We start from the raw sequence: 21,805 nt of genomic DNA on the forward strand, positions 1-21,805 counted from the left end.
ATTTTATTTTATTTTGAGTTGGTGTATTGAATCATTGCTGGATGTTTTTCAAAATATTTTAAAATGTACAAGACAATTAGCAGTGAACAGAAATCCAGGTAAATCTGCTGCTCACAGAAATGAAAGCTGAATGACTTAGTTTAGTCAACCATTTACTAATGGCTTTTCTTGTCAGTGATTTTAGGGATGAATGAGGATATTACTAGCGAGTCAGGGCTTCCATTTTCCCTAATGATTTTTAATGAAGAAATAAAATTTGTCTGGACTTTTAATGAAATGTGGATCTTGTCACGTCTCACCGTATCAGGTCTATTCACATTTCAGCTGTAAGCTGAGCACAGTGCATTTCCACAGCTCCTGCCTGAATGGCAAAAACAATAAAAAATATTGGGGTAGGTTCTGGTTGTAACGTTCTATTAAACTGTAAGATTGATTCCTTCTGTAACCCATATCTATTTTTCTATCTATGTTATACTTCAGCTTTAAGGAGCTATTAAGACACCTGACTTCACCACCAGTACACAGGTCATTTATTCCAGGTAATAGTTATGTAAATTTTGTCATCTGCCTCAGATTCAAAAGTACCCTCTGATGTACCTCAGGATAGGAACAGATGTCAGAAAAGGATGCAGATGAATTGAACGTCTGATTCTTCAGAGGTACTGATTTGTCAAAATCACACCATAGCTGTGAAGAAAGAAAGAAAAGAAACTCAGGGCTATATCATGCACTGGTGATTTAATGGCTGATTGCTGGGTTCAGGAATGGAACCTGCTGACTTACTGCTCTCTGTCTCAGCTTCCTAACTTCCAAGAAGGACTACATGGACAGCAAGAGGAGGGGAAAAGGAAAAGCTATGCACACTACAGTCATTCTAGGTAACCCTCCTTACACAATTCTGTTCCCAAAGTGGAAAAATGAGTTCCTCCAGGAGTTTCAAAGAACTGACATTGGACTCTCAAGAATTACTTCCTGAAAATGTTTATACTGTGCTATAAATTACAGACAAAAATTATTAAAATGTGAAGATAAAATCAGACTGCATGTGTACAGTTTCTTTCAGGTAGGGTTTCCTGCATATTTGCTATGGATGTTATCCTTCCAGAGATGGGACAAAATCTCATGACACTGTGCAAAATTGCTTGAGTCTAACCATAAGAGTGTTCCAGAACTGTAAGTGAAATATTCATTATGGAAGTAAATAAAAAATGGCTCATTATACAATGTTTATGAGAACTATATTAGGAAAAAAATTAGAAAATATTGCTTTTTACTCGCATGGCCCGCATTTAATTTAATAGTATTTCAAACTAGCTGTATTAAGTATAAACAAAAGGGTAGTTTTGAGTCATAATACATTGAAGACTAAGAACACATCATGAATAGTTTCATATTTTGACAGTTAAAGCAGATGGAGTTTCCCGTCACATATATTAGTTCAATCTGGATGTTGATGCTAGGTCATTTCATCAACTTGTTACATGCAAGCTAGTTCTCTTGGCCCTCTTACTAACAGATTTGTTAATGAAGTCCAACTACTTATAATTAAATTCTAATGAATTTTGAACTTAGAACACTCTTGTTTGATCTTTCAGTAACTTGGTCATCTCTGCAATGCAACAACATTTTCTAGATTATCTGCGAAGCCTTGTGTGAGAACTGATAATGATATCTTATGCAAGTTCATGAGGTGTGCAGCACCTCTCTGCAGGGCAGGGTTCCATGACAGCCATCTGGATGACTTTTAAAAAGATATTCCAGACCAGAAACTTTGTTCAATTTTTTTTTTTTTTTTTTTTTAATGATCAGAATGTATTTGATATAGTGAACTACAGAACCCATTTGCCCATCTGGAGAAACCAAAGCCTTAAGATGATTATTAGAAAGCATTCAAGTCTTACCACACTACAGTTGGCTGAATTCTCAATGGATGTTCACAGCTAAATGACTGAACAGCATTACTGGCTCTTAAGTACACATAGGTCCCTACAGAGTGTTGCAGTCCACTATATGGAAACCAGCGGCTTCACGAAAGTCACCGTTTGTAGTGGTGTACAGAAAGTAGTTAACAACAGTTAGAAACAATCTATTATTATAGTAGAATTTTGTCATATGAAATAATGAAATTATGTACATGCTTTGGTTTCATGTAAAGGTGAGGACTGAAATACAAAAATATAACAAGTGCTACTGTTTCTTGTCTTATAGATGACCAATGGAAAAAGAGTAAAAATAGTTACATTTCTTTGACTGTTTTTGGATTAGCATTCCACAAATTACAGCAGAATCAATCTTTGAAAATAATCAACAACAAGTCATGGAGAAAATCTTGGTATGAAAATACTCATAACAAATTGAGATAGTCATCTTTTTCCAAGAGCAAAATTCATTACAGCAAAATCTTGCTTGACAGATATTTGTCAAATTTAATTTAAAATTCTCTAAATTCTACAGAACTCCTTAGTAATCTATACTATAATGTACCGTGTTCTTATGTTTTGGAAGATTTCAGCCCTGTCATTTATCACAGTTACATTTTCCCAGTGGAGACATTCTTTTTCCAACTGATTCTCTTATCACTGAGGAGCCAAAACAGGTGCTGAGTCTTAGCATTGTCGGTGTTGTGTCATAATTGCTATTATTTTTATTGTCACTAAATACTTTCTTGGTTTCATCCACGAAGAACAAAATTGAACTGAAAAAGAACAGCTAAACCATAAGCAAAAGTGTCGTAGGAGATGAAACTGTGATGTTTGTTCCATATAACTGTGATATTTACTTCCTTCTTTGCGCAGACTTCAACACCTAACAAGTTGTGTGGTATGATTACCTGTCTAATTCATGTAAAGCTGTCTCATATTTATAAGACATCCAGATAATCAGGACTCTACAGTCTTTGCATCTGTGTTAAATCTCTTCCGTAGACCCAACTCTTTACCGTGTGACTTTGTATAGAGCCAGGCCCACAGTATTTAATTAGCAATATCTTTATCTAGCAAAGATTTAATACATGCCTTTCCTCAGTTACACTGACAAAATTTGCTCTAGCTTTGTAATACCAGGCCTTAGTGAAAACGTGTACACTGGGAGTCCAGTCAGACTAAATTCCCTGTATGTGCAGTGCAGAGAAGAAAATCTCTTTAATGGGACTAGTATAATAGCAAGACATTTTGGGGACACCTTCTGCACTGATTATAAAAAAATCTGCAAGCAACCATATCCATAGTTTGATGCTTCAGCGAATGTGAATCTAGGCTTAAGGAGTCTGTTAAAACCACTAAATGAGCAAATGGCAAGTTATTATTAGAATTTAGGATTAACTTTCCTCCTGCAATGATGTTACTGCCCAACGTCACTTGCTCAGTAGGTATGTTCTAGTTCTGTTGACCCTCTTCATTTTCTAGCAGGATAATTGATAGGAGAAATCTGAGTTGAGGAATTTACAAGCATTACTTTGACTAATAGTCCTTAAGAAAGTATAGGAGAACGTCAGAAAATGAACTGCTCTCAAACTGTGGATATATTGAACAGAAATTAGCAGAAGGACTTTAAAAATATATGATTATCATGAGGAAAATAATTAGATATTTCAGAAATACATAAGAAACAAATGAAATTTCCTGAAATTGTCGTACCTTGCCTTCCATAATTAAATCATAGCTGGCTTATAAAGACACTATTTATCGAGTCCTTTAGCAAGCTTAATAATTCATAAATCGTTTTATCCTGTATAATAACTGCTGGTTCCCTATGAAGCTTACAATATTTATGATGGCTCCAAGAAAATTAATCAGAATAGATGCAAATATAATGACATTCCTGGCCAAGTAGGTCTCATTAATCCAGCAGCAAGTTTTCCGGAGCATTAAGGGTAAACATTTGTAATCCTCTGCTGTGGTGATTAGCACAAGAGCGGAGTGCAACATAATCAGAATAGAAAATTGAATGACCATTGGTATCACCCTGGGGAGAAAAAAAAAAAGAGAATCCAGCATTAAACTACATCATTATACCACTGCTAACAGTTAACTCTAGGAAAAATCAGTTCTCATTAATTCAAGACAATTAGTTAAGGGAACTAAAGACAGAGAAAGAAGAGATTTATTCTTGTTCCATGTACCAGCCATTGCTTCACTTTGTTTGTTGATGAGAAATTGCTGTTGAAGAAGTAAGCCAAGGAAATCACTGCCAGTGCCTCTATCTGTCTAACTAGAGTCTGAGCAATAAGAATTTTCATTCTTTTTGGATGCAGTTCTCCCTTAAGTTGCTTTTAGAACAAATGTATTCACACTGTGGGATTTTCTCTCCATATGGATATATATATAAACTGGTTCCCTCTCCAGTAGGTTAAGAGTTTTGGAAAAGTGAGATTTTGTATACTTCACAACACAAATGTCTTAAAATTATTCTGTATTGCTAGTCGTAGATTGTAACATCAGAAATGACTAGTACAATGATGCAGCTTGATTTCTGACATCAGGATATGATAACTACGAAATGCGAGATTTCCCTAATTTTAACTAACAGTGAGTCAACTGCTGCTAAGAGTAGAATAGAATCAATTCCCAAGAAAACCCCACAACACTCTCCAGATCTTCTGTTTTCACAGAAGCCCTTCAAAATATAAATCAGATGAAAATGTGTTCTGTGGACCAAACATTGAATGGACAATTCAATTCCTTTGAATAAAAAAGATTAAAGACAGATTTTTTTTCTTTATCTTTCATTATATTTTTCTAATTTATTTATTTATTTGTTTGTTTATTTATTTATTTATTTTTCCCTTGCTTAAATCTAGGACATGAAGTCAATCAAGTAAATGACATGCTTGAGAAATGTGGAAAATTATTTTACTTCACTTTGGAAAAAAGACTCAGCACTTAATAAACTAATTTTTGTTGTTCCCATTTGGACAAGTTATTCTCTTTTTGCATCTCTCAAGATTTTTATTTCAATTAAAATTGCACAAATTAAAAGTAACTTTACCATCTCTTCAAAATTGTCCTGTCTTTGTGCTGTTTTCTCTTAACTTTTTGGAATGTGTATCAAGTAATTAAAATTTCTAGTATCCTAATTCTATACATGCCAGAACACTATAGCAATTTATTTGTAATGTCTCACTGAATAAAATATTTGAAAAAGGACTTTCAGGACATCCCAGGTAGACTTCTGCTCTTCCAGTTGGCTGAGTGTATGTGTGATGTACTCTGTTAATTAAGCTTTTGGTAAGTATATGTTTTATTTTATTAAAAATATGAAGTTCTAGATCTGGCTACAAGTCTGCTAGTCTGCTCTCCTGCATCTTGTTGAGTAAGGTATAATGCTATTTATATACTTGGGCCCAATGCAAGAAAAAGGTGTAAGGTGAAAACAGAAGTGAAAATGGCATTGTAGCTTTTCTTTCCCATTTTTTCAGGAGGTTAAGGACAGCTATTTTCATTCCCTGCATCTGAGTGGACTATATCTAAAATTTCCTGAAGTTCTTAATTTCAGGATGTTCAGATTAGGCATTAGCCTAATTCTGAACTAACAAGGTTCTAAATTCAAAACTGTGATTTGAGCTTATTAAGTAGAAAACCTTCATTGTAGAAAAATTCTCTGTAAAATAATAGGCATGGAACCAATGGAAAAAAGAAACTAGCACAGATGCATGACCAAAATATGACATTTTAAAAATGACACGCACCCCTCAGAACAATTTACAGCAGTGGAACTATGGCTTATGTTTACTGTTCCTACTCTAAAACCCTCTTAATGAGTGAGACTTGGAGTGTGGAAATTCAATGCACAGGAAAGGAGGCAGTAGTTAGCAATACATTTTTCTTAAGAAACATGTCTTAACTGGTATACATAAGATATATATGTGTAAGATGACAGTTTTTTGTGACACTAAATTATGTTACAAAATATTTTAAAATTATATAGGAAAAATACAAAAATGGAAGTTCTGTGGTCTAATGAGCTGAAATAAGGTGAATTATGTATTAATGTCCCTTAAGAGCTTCCATGCAGTAATGTTATATTTGAAACTCTTCCAATGATGTAATATTGGTACACAATATTATTTTATGCTTCAGCATTTCATTCCTACAAGATTTTTCAGAGGCTTGTATGTGACAAGTACAGAAAACAGTGGAGCTTTCCCCAAGTGAGCTCATCCAGAAGTAAATCTTGTTTTTGAAAGAAGGGGGAATGTAGCTAGTAAAATCATACTACATTAATAAGGGAAGAATGAATAATGAAAAAACAAAGGCTAGAGCAAGACCACAGATTTCGTGATGCGCAATTAAAAATTTGTGACAAGAGTCACATGATTCACTGAAAGTTCCAGGGACACCAAATAGATTATTTGATGACATGATGAAACTGCCATGAGAGTAGTTTCTATCTGCGAAAATGCACAGGAAGTCACTGATGCTTTCTGTAAAATACACTATGTTCATAGATACATTGAGGATGTGCTCATGAACAGAATTTCAGAGAAAGGATGTAGGTGCGAAATCAATAATCTGGGAGACAGATTTATTTTTTTTTTTATGGAACTTGTAATGCATGGGCACTAATATTCTAGTTTCTCCCTCACTACTGTGTATACGTAGCTCAGAAGTATTACATTGTCCAAGACAGCAGACTATCCTGTGAAAAACAAATAGAAAAAAAATTAAGATAGTTAAGAGGGAGCAATAGAATCAAGGGAGACAAAGTAAAACCAGAGAAAAGTTGGACAATATGGTCATGGAGAATTAGTCAAGAGAGCTTATCAAGAGAGCTGTGTAGTTTAGGATAAGATCCATCTTACTACCAAGAAGTCTCATATTTATTCAACTGAAAAGCACATTGTGATCCCCTGATTGACTGGTTCTCCAGTGGCTATATTTGGAACCCAGAGTATAGATACTAGTTTACAAGAATTATGTGAGATGAATTGCTTCAGTTTAATACACTAGAATGTTCTGCAATAGCTTTCCTACTTTCCAAAGCCATATGACTGAAATCCTCTTTGGAACTGATATTTTCTATCTATATCTTTGATATATATAGACAATCTATTTATGTGTATGTAGCCCACCAGTTCTGCTGACCTAGCCTGACCCAGCTTTAAATGAAACCAGAATAAAGCTTTAAAAAAGATTAGGGTTAAGTCTCAAGATGTCAGACCAGAGGACAAAAAAACGTGAGTTCTTATTTCAGTTTTCCACATTCTAAATTTAGGATGAAATGTTACTTCATTATAGTATTATACAGAGAGCATCTAGGAGCCTAAATCTGGAATATAAATCCAAAAATGCAACACAACCTGATAGGTGCCTGGGAAACCATGGCTTTGTTTTTGTTCATATTAAATATGTAAGGAACAACAATTATTCTGTTGTGTCTATACAACTGAATGTGTGTTTTTCTCTTGTCTAAGTCTTCTTAAGATAAAAAGAAAACTACACTCTTCACATTTAAGACCTCCCAAAGATCAGTCCAGTATCCGTGTTAAGATTATATTGACAGCATATTGATAGGATCAAGTTGAGAAGAAAACATTAGGAGGTTAGAGGAATAGGAACAATAGCAACATAAGTTGCTGCCAAAGAACTCTCTGCAGTGGAACACCAGGGTAGATACCCTATACACTGAAGAAGCAAGCCAGGGCCAAATGATTTTCATCCTAGAGGTTCCTTTAATGTCAAGATCAAATGAGGTTTGAAATGGAGTTTTTGCCTTCCCTCTTCCTGATGCACAGTTGGAAATCAAGAGTTCTGAAGTCAGAAGGAAAATTTATGTAAAACAAATCATGCAGATGTCTAAATGAACAATTTTTAATCTGTTTGTCTCCCCTCACAAGAATAACCCTGGGAAAAACTGTCAGATATACCTATATTGTAGAAGTTCAGCCTAGTATAATCTATTGTCCATGTGAGCATATACAAAGTTCATTGCAGGAGATTAATCAAACTCCCAGGATGTTCAGATAGAGAAGATGGATCACTGTAAGATAGGCAGTGTAACTTAATGGCTTCACAGAGGATAATTACAGCAGAAATATGGCATTAGTTTATGTCACATAATATCCCCAACTCAATATTTCAAAGCATGAAAACTGCTGGTAATATTCTTAAATTCTGTGAGGTTCTTGTCAGGGGAAAATATGAATGGATCCAATATTTATCCTGTAGGAGACAGACATAAACAGAGATAAAATACAGGAACAGACACAGTAGATGTAGATGTAGCGGTAGAAAGCAGATATAATAATAGAAAGATGATTCCTTACTGAATGCACAGATCATGGCAAACTATCTGGAGAAATCCCTGCAGATACTTCATGATGATTTAAATAATGTTTTCTTTCACTGTTTCAAAAAAATTCCCAAATGAAACAGTTCAGAAAATATTCAGATGTATTTAAGCAAATACATAATTCCATCTCTGTTCAACGGAGCATTAAGGCATTAGTTGAAAGGCAATTAATTGTGTTGTGTGGATAAATTACCACAAGGAGTGTAAATTATACAGTTTGTAAGCTATTCCTTGCAAATTGTGTCCTTGGTTCTCCCATACAGTAGCTTACTTCTCTGATATCTACTAGAGATATAAATAGAAGTATATAGGATTTTCTGTAAAAAAAAATCCTGCTTAACTCAGTGATATTTTCTTCATGTGTTCATTCCTGGAATTTTTATTTTTTTTTTTTTGAACAGAAATGTCAGAATTTTGAACTTTCAGATTATTTTCTCATTCAGTAAGCTTAATCAAAATCTGCTATGTTAGTGTTGCTCAGCTACTGCTATTTTCATTTAAAAGTCATGTTTTGTTAAGACTGAAACAGATTTTGAAGCAGAATATCATGAATTGAAAATTGAAGGCTAAAATCTGCCTTCTTAAATCTTTACAGTTGTATTCAGTTCCTGAAAGAACATAAGAATGGCCATAGAGTATCTGTGCACTTATACAAATCTTTCTCAAAAGAGATAATGGTAAATATTCTTTCCCTAGATATCTTCCCAGCTTCTAAAAATCAACATTTAAGGGAATTCCCAAGGCCTGTGTTTCAAAATTTTATTTAAAAAATTCTACTGATCTTATATAAAATATCTAAACTTTATTTGCACTTACTCATAATTTAAAGCCCATTCAACTTTCAGTAAAAAGGTCTGCAAAGAATTTGAGACATGCTGGAGGAAACACAGCAGTACCATGCAATATGGGAAACCGTATTTGGTTTCAGAAACCAGAATATGAGTCAGCTGTGGGCATGGTGGCTGAGTGACTCCTTCCCCATTAATTCCAATGGCACCAGATACCCTCACAAGAATTTACAGAGATCTGTGAGAGAATCTGTGCAGACTGAAGAAATGTCATGAATTTTTGCTATTATTTCAGTGATTGATATAGCAGCAGAAATTTTGGAAAGCATGTTCAATTAATAAAAACCATAAATCTTCTTGTACATACTGAAAAAATATAAAAGTAACAACTACAAGGAGTGAAGAATTTTTAATGTACTTTGTGAAAAGGACTTCAGACAAGCAAACTTACGAGTATTAGAGCACTATAGCACATAAGGAAAATGTAAGGTCAGAAAATTCTGGGTATGTTCTCATTTACATTCAACTATGAAATACATAGAGTGTGCAGCCACTTGCTTGCGTCTAACCACCATTTTGTTACTCTGAGACATAAATGTTGTGAATCAGATCTTCCAGAGGTGATTCAAGAGATATTGCTACATTAATGTAACATAAGCTTCTTATTTCATATAAAAGTATTGTATTTTCAGAGTTATTCTCTAGGAACACATAGACTAAGTTTCATCTGAGTGGTAGAAACCACTCGGGAATTATGATTTTCTAGACATTCTCATTGTAGGACTTTCTTTGCTAAAACCCGAATGGGATTAGAGGCATATTTTGTTAAATAATATATAAAAGTGACAACTAGTGAGTTTGACTGTGTTACATAGATCAGCATAGAGATTACAGCTATGTCACAGTTTCTTCACTACAATAGAAACCTGTTGTTTGGTCAGACCCAGGTAGAAGCAGATGTAGGAGATAGTCCACCAGATCACCTACTGCTGTTGCTTTATAAGGGCAGAACATTGCTTTCCCAAGCTGGGTAGTACGCATCATAATACGGTACAGCAACACCATTTTCTTATGTACCATGTAAGAAGCAAAAACAAAACAATCACAGATTGTCAGTCAGTTAGCAAAGAAGCAACATTTAAATTCTGGATTATGATCACTGAACTGAAAGTAGCAGACCATTCTATGCCGAACTCTTGTAAGCTCTTGTAAACTTTTCTCAGTGGGGGTTCTTCTTAAAAACTTAGTTATAATCTATTGATTATAACAACATAATCAATAGATTCACATGAAAATGAGAAACTTCAGATAATATGATACAAAAGTAGATAATAAAGAGGAGGAGGGGAAGGCCAAAATTATTTTCAAAGAGTTTTAGGAACAAACGAAATTTATTGGCTTATTTCATATACAGAAATGTTATTCCACAGTTTGGTTTTCCCAAGAGAGCTTTTAGATATATAGCAATGTATCTTTGTATTTACCTGGAAGAAGGAAGTAAGCTTTGGATAGCAGTGATGAATACGAGAACAATAAATGCGCATACCAAGTTTGATTTGAATACTTCGTCTCGCATTTGAGAATACTAGAAAAAAAAAAAAGGTAAATTAATTGTTAACTCATGTAGTGATTTCATAAAGATTATCAAGAAAAGTCTCTCATTTTGATTCTCATTATGAAATTGCTTTACTGACAGGTTCTTATATATTTGCATTAAAAGAACAAACATGTATTAGAGGCTTGCACTGCTGTGTAGCATATTGAATACATAATTGCTTCACCAAAGGAATTATGGGGTCCTGAAAGCAAACACTAAAGTCAACTGTGACTGTCTGCATGAATTTTATTACAGATGTGTCTCTGTGCTTGACAGATAGATGCCATTCTGTTTTCTTTTTTACTTTTTTTTTAAAAAAAAAAGCAAAACAAAACAAAACAAAACAAAAAAAACAACCAAACAAAACAAAACAACCACAAACCAACAAACCCACTTTGGGATATTCTATGACTTGGATGTGGGTCATTATCTCTACATATGAACACATCCAGAGGCTAAACAGAAACATATCAATGTTGGCATTCTCCATGGAGGAAGTGAGGGTATTACTATGTAAAAGATTGTTTGAAGAGCTTTATTATTAACATTTATTCAGAAAGTATTTGTACAGCATATCAGGTCGATATATATACTAGCCATATATACTAGCAGGATTTATTTTACAGGGATTACCAAGAAATGGAGTAAAAGACACATCAACAAATCACAGTGGATCAGTTTAAGTGGAGATGTTGCCTGAATCTTCAGCTGGTATTAAACACTGCTAATTCAACAAAACTCTAATCATTTATAGTAGATGAAGATTAGTCCTGAGATGTATTTGTCCTAGAGTGATGATACTAAATTTTCTCCAGCTAATAAAATCTCCTTCCAAAGGGGCCTGCTCCATTCATTTTACTTTCCCTGAACAATAAGCGAGTTTCATTTAATCTCTTGCTTTGCAGAAGCTGGCAGTTACATGTGCAGAAGAGTCAAAGAAATACCATCTATGAGCATCTTTCTTCAGGAGCTTGGAAATAAGGCAAACTGTGGCTATATACCCAGAAAGTGTTATAATTGAGAAAAATGAAATGTGTCAGGAACATGCATTGAAAGAGTTCAGCTATAATCCTGTCTAGATTTAGGCTACAAACATTGTAACATAGAATCATGGAATCATGGAACCACTTAAGGTGGAAGGGACATATGAAGTTCCTCCAGTCCAGCTCCCCTGCAATGAACAGGACCACCTACATCTACATGGATAGACTCAAGATTGTAAAAATGGGAAAAAGGCTTTTCCCTTCCCTGCTCCCATTTGCTTTGAGTGAGCGATGTGTTTATCTGTCGGTGCCTTTCATTTTGGATTTTTCTTTGCCATGATTATACCCTGTGTATGCCGCTGTCAGAAGCAGCAACCCTTTGACGTGATTTTTGATGGTGCTCACAGGCAACTCCATTTCATTTTGCTGCTGAAAGCACAGAGGTACTGACCTCTATTTCTTTTGCATAGAAAGAGAATGGCATCAGACTTTTTAGATAATGGACTTTTTTTTTGGGGGGGGAAGAGGGGTGCTCAAAAAAAAATCAAAGGCAAAAAGAAAGATAGATTTAAGTTTCTTAAAATATAACAGGAAATTCTAGTTATTCCTTAGGAAAATTATAGACAATGAATTGAACGAAATACAAAATATGGAGTTGCCTGCTGCTGTGTCAAGCATTATGTCAAAAGCATGAATGCTGTGGTCTAATCTGTAAGAGTGCCTTGATGAGAAATTTTTAGTGTCTCTAAGGCAGTACAAACACCAATGTCAAACATAGTGCTTTTCTAGCAGCCAATCCCTTAATGGCTTGGAAAAGTCATTAAGGATAGATTAAGTCCCAAGACTCTTCCAGAAGTATGAGAAGGCATGTGGCCAGCTAGAGCCAGGTGGAGTTGCAGAAAGAATCATGATGACACATAACTAATTGTGGCTACAATGTTCTACTGATCTAACACACTGGCATGACTTGATCATAGTGCAGAGGAGACTCACTGTGCTTCTCTTTGGACTTGAGTCCTTTGCCTTGAGTTCTGAATTATTGAGTGGCACTGTTTAGCTACACCCATCCAGCTTGCTAAAATTCAGCTCAGATAAAAAAGGCCAAGGTTCCTCCACTGAGCAATGCTGCACATTCCCCACCTTTCAGCTTTTTCTAGAGCTTCTTGGAAGAACGTGATGCTGGACATGCAATGGTCTTCATATGTTCACCTAGTGTTTTTGTGCACTGGAGAGGAAGATGGTTGGCATTATGTTCACTGCTGATCTTCACTGCTGATGAAATGGAAGACAGTGGTTTTAATTTTAGTCTTTCCTCTGGAGCAATGGAAAATCTTTTGCAGCTTCTGCTGAGCAGGGACAGAAGATGGAAACTCAAGGCAGAAGATGAGATAGATGAACTGAAGAGACCAAAGAGTAGATATAGGCCCTACAATCAATAACAGAAAAGAAGATGATCAAGAGGGTCAGAGTTTGCCAGGTGTTTCTTGCACAGATCCCTGGGAAGCAACTGGAAGTTTTTGAGTTGAAGGAGAGAAAGTGTGGGTAATCTCTGCAAGGATACAGGATTCAAGAAGTGAGACGTTTGTTTCACAGTCGTTGAACTTCTCAGCCACCTGAACTTCTGATACTGAGAAATTCAGATATTTAGGAACTCGGATATTTAGGTCTAGTTTTGACATAAGAAAAACTGTATTTTGAAAGCCCTTTTGATGTTTTCTGTGTGCTCATCTCACCAAAAATATACAGATTCTTCACCTCTAAGATCAGAATGATTTATGATAGTAATACATATACACAGAAAAGCCTAGGATATGTTTATACAAATCTTTATCCTGGAAACTTAACTTTCCTTAACAAAACCCCTGCCAGAATGCTAATCACCTTGCTCCATTACTATTACTTATCCTCTCTGAAAGTACATGTTACTGATGTTTCCAAGTAGTTGCTTTTAAGGTAGAACATCATAATGATATCTTTTAATTTTTGGAAATCACGTAAAGTATTATCAGGTTTTCCTTATGAGCCAATACACGTTTGAAAACCCTTAGTGTACTTTCTTACTACCATTAGCAGTACTCTCCAGTGATGTCTTTTTCACCCTGTATGTCTACATCCTATTTGTGAAAATTACCTCTAGCAAAACTGTGAGTAAATTAGTCTCCAAATTAGACATCAAATGCTAATGAGAAAAATGCAGGTTAGTAATGACTAGTCCATTCGAGGAAAGGATCTATACAGTATACCAGATGAAGATCTTGCACAAAACCTCTGAAAAATATATTCTTAAAAAAATTAATGGGGAAAAAAATATACATATTGCAAAAGAGAGATAACCCAGTCAGTAACGTAATCATTGCTACTTGCTGTGAAATGTACATTTATCTTATCACCAAAGTGAACTTAAGTGAAATGAGATAACAGAGGAGTGGGAAGATGTACCACTGACTTAAAAAGCCATGATATACCAATGAGTTAAACTATTGCAAACTGGGAGCTGTGCTAGCTCTCATGCTGGTTTGGCCATGTTGTTTTCAGATATTCTTTACCTTATGAAACCTCAGCACGTTTGGTACTACTGTAAATCTGCTGTCTGCAGTCTTTTGGTTGAACTGAATGAATAATAGTAAAACCAAATAAATAATCAAAAAAGAAAAATCCATTAACACGGACAGTTGAAAAACTAGAAGTCCAGCACGACATCTGAAATCCATTCAAGCTACCCAAAAAGAGTTATAATCACAGTGCATGGTAGCCCTGTCATTAATGCAGGAGGAAGGAATACAGATTATTGTTCATATGGTCACTCACTTCTCTGTGGTTTCAGGTGCAGAGCATTAACACAATTCTGATTGAACACTGTTCCTGTAACAATGCTTGGGAGCAAGATCAGCTATGGGTACAGGTTGTTCTATGTACTGAATAGCTGTGAAGTCTGTGGTGAGAGGCATTTATAAGCAAAAGAAGTAAGTATCAGGCAAGTACCAGTGCTGCACTGAAGTGCGATGGCTAAATGTGAGGGTGTAGTATTTTACATAAGAGAAGTTTATTTCAAAGTTACCTCTGATTTACAGCTGCCACTGTGCCAAACTGAAAGTAACTGGCAACAGCAAATGGAAACAGCAGTGTGAGATGGGAGACCAATAGACTTAATTCTGTCTGTTTGCTCAGCAACACTGCAGGGAAGAGCTCAAGATGCTGATGTAGAAGGTCACGGTAAGCAGTTGCAAAATGTCAGCGACTAGAAGAAAGCACAATTCCAGGCTGAAAGGTGGGGAGAAGGGGGAGTGCTTCTAATCTGAGTTTTCAGTTTTGTTTCCTGAATGGGCAGGAGGAGAAAAGGAAGAAGTGATAGTAGTAAGAGAATGTGGAGTAAATAGCTACCTTCTGCAAGATATTATTTTTCCCAGTATTTTTTTTTCATGATTCCCTGCATATTATAGTTTAATACTGAGGCCAGCACTAAATTGTGAACTAAGTTACACTGCTAAAGCATCTGTAATTAATACCTAGGCTAACTAGGAGGAGAGAGAAGGGTGTTTTCCACATCATCTCAGAAGACAATGCCTACAATGAAGAGTAAATTGTAATTCATCATTCCTTAATCCATGTAATCCCTTTGCTTCCTGGTGCTTTCCACATCCTTCTTTGAGCATGCCCATGGTGTCATTGCACACTCAAAACAAACAAGAAGGTTCCTGGCTGGCAGATCTCCAACTGTTGGAGGTGGATGAATGGGAGCAAATAGAAGTGCTGCCATTTTAAAAAAATGTATTCCTATGCTGTGCTAAAAACAACCTACTTTAGAGGGTTCAGTCCACTTTACAGAAAGGAACTGTGTTCATTTTCCTGCACTTCCTCTTTGGTCCAGGCACCTAAAAAGGTACTGAATGAAAGGACCGTTTTCCAGCCCTTACAACATATGATGGTGTCAAAAATGTTACACTGAGAAGAAAACTATCAAAACAGATAAAAAGAGTTTTTGTCATCCAGAAGTAAGTGTGAAGTTTGTCATTACTGAATTTTGGTCCTGCTAAGAGGAGTGAGATTTCAGCTGCAGCCTTTCATTTCACTGTTCATGAGATCTGGGTTTCTGCCAGTTTTGCATGATAACTCCACTGAAAGAAATATCTTCATATCTTCTTTTGCAGCATAGATGGCTTTTGGGGATTCTACCTTGTGTCTCAGTATCACAGATATTAGAGGAAATCAAACTTTTTCCTTTTTCAAGAAAATACTTATTTTTCCTTCTATAAGATTGCTTTTAAAATAAGGGCTTCAATGCATTTCAGACAGATTTTTTTTTTTTCCAGTGGTTTTCACGAAGCTCTCACCATTAATCACAACCTGAGGACTAGTTTCACATAAGTCAAGTAAAACAGTCTGTTTTCTGGTGGAAAATGATGATAATGAAGCAGGTCTCCAAATACTCAATTAAATATATATATATATATATATTTAGTCTAAATTCACATCCTAACACAGACCTTCCATTGCTGCATTTCAGTGGCATGAAAGTCAACAAAATCATCTGAGATATACAGAACACCTTTCCTATCCCACTCTGTGTTGGCATTCTGCATTAAAATTCTCCCATTGCCTTGCCTTTTCTAACTTAATACATATATATGTGAATGGATTGAAACGGAAATTAGTGGGATCTCTCTGCTGCTGCAAAGCAGCAAAACCAGGAACAATAATTACCACTAGAAAGCAGATTTTAAAGAAGGGATGTTTGCCACAAGGAGCTGACAGACTAATTTTGACTCAAATGGCATAGCGTAGCAGCTGACATTGTGAAGATCAGATGTATTCTACGAATAAATGAAAGGCACACATCTATATAAATATATATATATTATTAATATAAGTTATTAATAAACTCAATCATTGTTTGGGTCAAAGCAATTTGTCATTTGATAGGAAAGTGCTTGTACTAGGCAGCAATGAAACTCAGCAAATGGCATTTTTTTTGTTTTCAGAAGAAGAGTTTGCTCAGGGTAGGCATTTTCCAAAAATTAAATGTAATCGTTGTAGTGCTGTCACAACTGTAATCATGGCATCGCCCATTATGGCCTCTAGCTCAGCCCCACCTTCTGAAAACTGAAACAAAATTAAAAAAAAAAAAAAGAACAAAACCAGAACAGAAACAAGGCAAGCTAGAACCTAGATCTTCTCTACTTCAGTGGACATTTATTACAATATGAGTAGCAAATAATGCAGCTACCAAGACTCAGCTACCTTATGCTCCAGGCTGGAGTCTTTAAACATCAGTGAAAAAGGCTTGATATGCTCTCTTCTCAATTTATCGCCACTCCGTAAGTCGATGGTGTGCTCTATTCGCTTGTTAATTTCCTCAGGCCCAGACTGGACATGCAAAGCTTGTGCAAGATGGTTTGGAAGCAGATTTATTGAATTTCTTGTTAGGGCAGCCAGAGTCTAGGGGAAAGCACATGCAAACAGAATAAACCTGCTGGTCCCCCTGGGTTAAAAATGCAATGTTTTAGGTCATGTTGCATTGCAAACCATTACAGCATTCCATGCAATTTATTCAATGAAATCTATAGAACTGTAAAATAATAAGTCTGTTCCACTAAACACATACAGTACGTTATGGGAAGTGCTTTAATGTCCTGTCTTATATAGACTAGCAGATTTGCTGCTTTACTGAATGCTAGGAATACATCCCCTTTCTAGATTCCGCTACATAATTATTAGAGTATGAATGAGTGGAGTACACACCAAAATCAAAACACAGTATGTACATTAATGGTGTGTTTTTGCAACTCGGAGTGGAAGCTACAGAAACAGAAGTCAGAAATAAAATGAGAATAATAACATTTTTCTTGTCTTAATCTTAGATTTACTGGATGTGTGTAGTTAAGGAACAGATCAACAAGGCAGGAGTAAAGAAGGTGGCATCTCTGACTGCTTCAGCTTGGGTTTTCAGATAATGTGCTCTTCTTCACTACTGATATATTTCAGCCAGTCAAGATTATAGTTAAGCTATATGTTTGAATGTAAAAGTAATTCACTTTATTTTAAAAATATGATCTTGTTTGCTTTATCCCTTCGATATTTCAATGACAAATCAAAAGAAAAAAAAAAAAAAGAAAAGTTTTTTGCACAGCTCTACAAAACAAAGCAAGTCAAGGTAGTACAAAGGATATTTCACCTTCAGGAAAGAAGTAGAATTTGCTTTCATAAAAATAACTTTATCTATTTTTATGTTATGATTTCATGACACAAACCACATGAAAGAACAGGCTAATGGGAAAACAAAGTCTATTACCTGTGATACTCCCAAGCATTAAGAAATGTTAATGAATGTAAAGGATATAAACCTTCATACATCACAGCACAAGACAGGAACTCCGAACTAGAAATATACTTCTGCTTTAGAAAAAAAATCTTCGGGGGAAAAAAAACAAGGAAACTTCTTGCACTGAACTTTATCTTTTTGTACTAATGTTTCAGATACATTAGTCTTGGAGTTAAGCTGCTAGCAACAAGGTTACAGCAAAATCCCATGGAAACAATCCATTACTCAATATTATACGATTAGACATTAAGACACTCTTTTAATTTAGGTATTTCTATCTTTTCTAAACTGGGCATTACAAGAAAGTTGTTATCAGTTTGTGGGGATGAAATCTCACAAGAGAGATTGAAGTCACCGTTAAAGAACAGGATCACATTAGATCCTGTTGTGTATATTAAATAACTGATATCTTCATGGAAAGTGAGGATGGAGAAGGTCCTTAATGTTTTAGTTGTGTATTACTCACACAAAGGGAATGTTCTCAATTCATTCTAGAAAGCGACTATGTTTTTTTCAGATTACATTTTAGAATTTGATCACTGTGAAGAACTGTCTTTCTGCTGAATGTATGAACTGGTTTAAAGTCTGTAATGGATAGACATGCCATAATGTCAAGAGTATGGCAACAATCATTAGTATTGGTGCAAAACCAGACTCTGAAATTGTATTTAATTTCAGAGTAAAATAAGAAAGTTTGTATCTGAATGCAGCAAGGTTTCTCTCTTACACAAGCACACACATGTAAGACAATTGCTTCAGAGTAAATACTATTACAAATAAAGCAAAATGTCGTGCAAATTATTGGCCATGTATGTGTTCTAACCATATTTTGTCTCTGTATAGAAAGAATTAAAAGCAAGCAAACAAACAGTAAATTGTATTCCACTCTACATTAGAAATATTTTACAGACATTTAAAAAAAGGTACCACGGAATTAGATTTTGCTTCCTTTCAATAATGCTTTCACGTAACAAGTGCAATCATCCTGATTTCAGAAAGAAGGGTCATTTGTAATATTCATATTTATAAATCTCTTGGAAAGATTTCCATTTGTTTTTCCTCATATATCAAAGTCCAGATCTTCCAAGGAAATAGGGAAATACATGCTTAGATATTTAAAAAATGGGATACAGGTAGGATTTTGTTCAGAAAAAAAGTAAATTAAAATTCACAGAATCACAGAATCAAAGAATCCTTAGAGTTGGAAGGGACATCTGAAGGTCATCTAATCCAACTTCCCTGCACAGGGACATGCACAGCTAGATCATGTTGACCAAGGCCTTATCAAGCCTCACCTTGAAAGTCTCCAGGGACGGAGCATCCACCACATGTCTGGGTAACTTCTTCCAGTGCCTCACTATTCTGTCTTAAATCTTTTTCCTTATATCTAAGCTAAATCTCCCCTCCTTAAGCTTAACATCTTTTCCCTTGTTCTGTCACCACAGATCTTGCTAAAGAATCTATTCCTTTCTTTCCTATAGCTCCTCATTAGATATTCAAAGGCTGCTCTCAGGTTTCCCCAGAGGCTTGACTTCTCCAGGCTGAACAGCCCTAGCTTTCTCAGCCTGTCTTTGTAGGAGAGGTGTTCCATCCCTTGGATTATTTTTGTGGCTCTCTCCTGGATGCACTCCAACAGGTCTGTGTCCCTCCAGCACTGAAAATTCCACATCTAGATGCAGTACTCCAGATGAGGCCTCAACAGTACAGTACCTCCCTCAACCTGCTGGCAACACTTCCTTTGATGCAACCTACAATTTGGCTGGCTTTCTGGGCTGCAAGGGAACGTTATTGGCTCATGTGCAGCTTCCCATCCACCAGTATGGTCAGGTATTCTTTAGCAGGGCTGCACTAAGTCCTTTCATCCCCCAGCTTGGATTGGTAGTGAGGGTAGCCTTGACTCAAGTGCAAGACCTTGTACTTGGATTTGTTGAACCTCATGAAATACACCTGGGCCCACTGCTCAATCCTTTCTAGGTCTCTCTGGATAGCATGCCATCCAGCTGGTGTGTCAACTGCATCCTACAGGTGTTTAGTAATACTTTCAGTTGGTCAGTTATGTGCAGCTGTTGTCAGCTAAGATGCCTTATGGCATCCTGGAAAAGTATCTAGAGAGACCCAAGGGGTGTGACATAGAACTCCATACACTGTTGGTCCAGTTGGAGACCAGCTGGGGTTTGCTAAATTTTCTCAAACTGCAGTAGATAGTCACAGTTAAGAAACTGTATGAAGTTCCTATTCAATCCAATGAAGCCTACTGAGCTATTTAGATAGTACTCTAGTTGGTGCATTCAGTTGTTTCAGCATAGCTGATTCACAGTACACGAGATGTCACAGAGTCTCCTTCTGGTATTAGCAGATAGTCCAGATGACCACAGGTCATTCATAGGTGCCTGGTTTAACACGGCATGCGGGTTTCTCACACATCCTGGAACACCACAAATATCATTAGACCCTTATATTTGGGAACTGAACTCTGTGGGAAGTTAACACCTGATACAGTCAGTAGACAAAACCGTAAGTGCCTTGGCTTTGAGCCAGGTTTCATCCTGCAGTTTATACCTGTTTGCTGCCTGGGCAGTCTTTTAAGTATAGTTGTTTTTTTTTTTTATAACTGCTAAGTTATCACTACAATATGCTTACCCAAGACACAGATATTTAAATCTGCTTTTGTCTAATTCATGTCATTACAGTCTCACTGTGGACTCCAGCCTGACATCTGGTCACCACATTTTGCTTTTAGCTACTTCCTCTGCAAGGTGCAGAAAATGATCCAAATCCACAGTATTAAAATAGAATATCTTCTCTTTGACTTTCTTTGCTTTAGAAGAGAAACCCAAACACCTGTATTAATTACAGAAAGTTCCATCCAAGTTAAGCATGAGTTCAATTTCAGAGTAAACACTTGTATCCTAGGCTTACCTAAAAACCAGACCTAAGCTTTATGGTTGTAACTGTTAAATAAACTCTTATACTTTTTATTAATATCTACGGTTCTTTTCATAAAGATGGTTATTCTCTTCCTCACTCACATCAAGACACCTTCAATTCACTGACTTAGGCTATCCATGCAAAATGAAGTTAAGGTAAAGAATATGCATTGCAGAGAATTTGAATTTGGGCAAGAGAGCTGTGTAATACAAAATTCTAGTTACTTCAAGTACAAAACCAAATTCTATTCTATTCTTTAAAAAAAGTGAGAGACCATGCTAGAAATAGATAATTTGCTACCAAAAAACAAATATCTTGTGTCAGACAGTAATTCAGTTATGCCTAGTACAATAATTTTCATGAACTTATAAATAGTTCATTAAGTGAGAGTTGTTCAAAAATACAATGGAAAGAGTAGATCTGTATTTATTACTTTTTGTTGTTAGCATCAATGTCAGGTTTAGCTGAAAAAATGAACAATGAAATGATAGCCTATTCTCCATAGATCTTTTGGAGTACAGAAATTGGAATGTCTTAAAGGGAAAGAAGAACAAAGAGAAAGACATCAGAAGATAGGCACAGCAGCATGCAGTCATACTTCTGTTCCTAATTAAATGAGAATATATAGAAAGAGATACAGATAATACTAAAAGGCAGTGTACATACAGTTACACAGATGTACAGAACATATATAAAACAAGTATTTTATATCACAGCAAACTATACCATGCTCCAGTTCAGTTTGAAGAGGTGAAGATACCACCATGGACTGTTTGATTGTGAAAACTTATCATTTCAGAGCAGATTTGGAGGAAGTAGAAAATAGTTGAGAAAGAAAGACCTCCACACAACAACACTTGAAGTTCAACAGACAGTGAAGACAGATAAGATCAAGAATGTG

The 21,805-nt window shown here is 35.8% G+C and overlaps 1 protein-coding gene across 2 annotated transcripts in view; it reads right to left on the minus strand.

The window, feature by feature from the left end:
* Positions 1-21,805, minus strand: part of ADCY8 (adenylate cyclase 8) — a 119,990-nt gene that overhangs the window by 20,590 nt on the left and 77,595 nt on the right. Inside the window, exons 8-11 of one of the 2 annotated variants that reach the window (XM_052704253.1) lie at positions 16,896-17,093; positions 10,562-10,662; positions 3,762-3,963; positions 598-687 (exon numbers count right to left, since the gene is read on the minus strand). In XM_052704253.1, coding sequence (XP_052560213.1) covers positions 598-687; positions 3,762-3,963; positions 10,562-10,662; positions 16,896-17,093 — 591 coding nt within the window. The remainder of the gene's footprint in view (positions 1-597; positions 688-3,761; positions 3,964-10,561; positions 10,663-16,895; positions 17,094-21,805) is intronic. The other variant, XM_052704252.1, reaches the window with a different exon arrangement.

Source organism: Tympanuchus pallidicinctus, unplaced genomic scaffold, assembly GCF_026119805.1.
Source record: "Tympanuchus pallidicinctus isolate F22 unplaced genomic scaffold, pur_lepc_1.0 scaffold5, whole genome shotgun sequence".
In the NCBI taxonomy this organism is placed as follows: domain Eukaryota; kingdom Metazoa; phylum Chordata; class Aves; order Galliformes; family Phasianidae; genus Tympanuchus; species Tympanuchus pallidicinctus.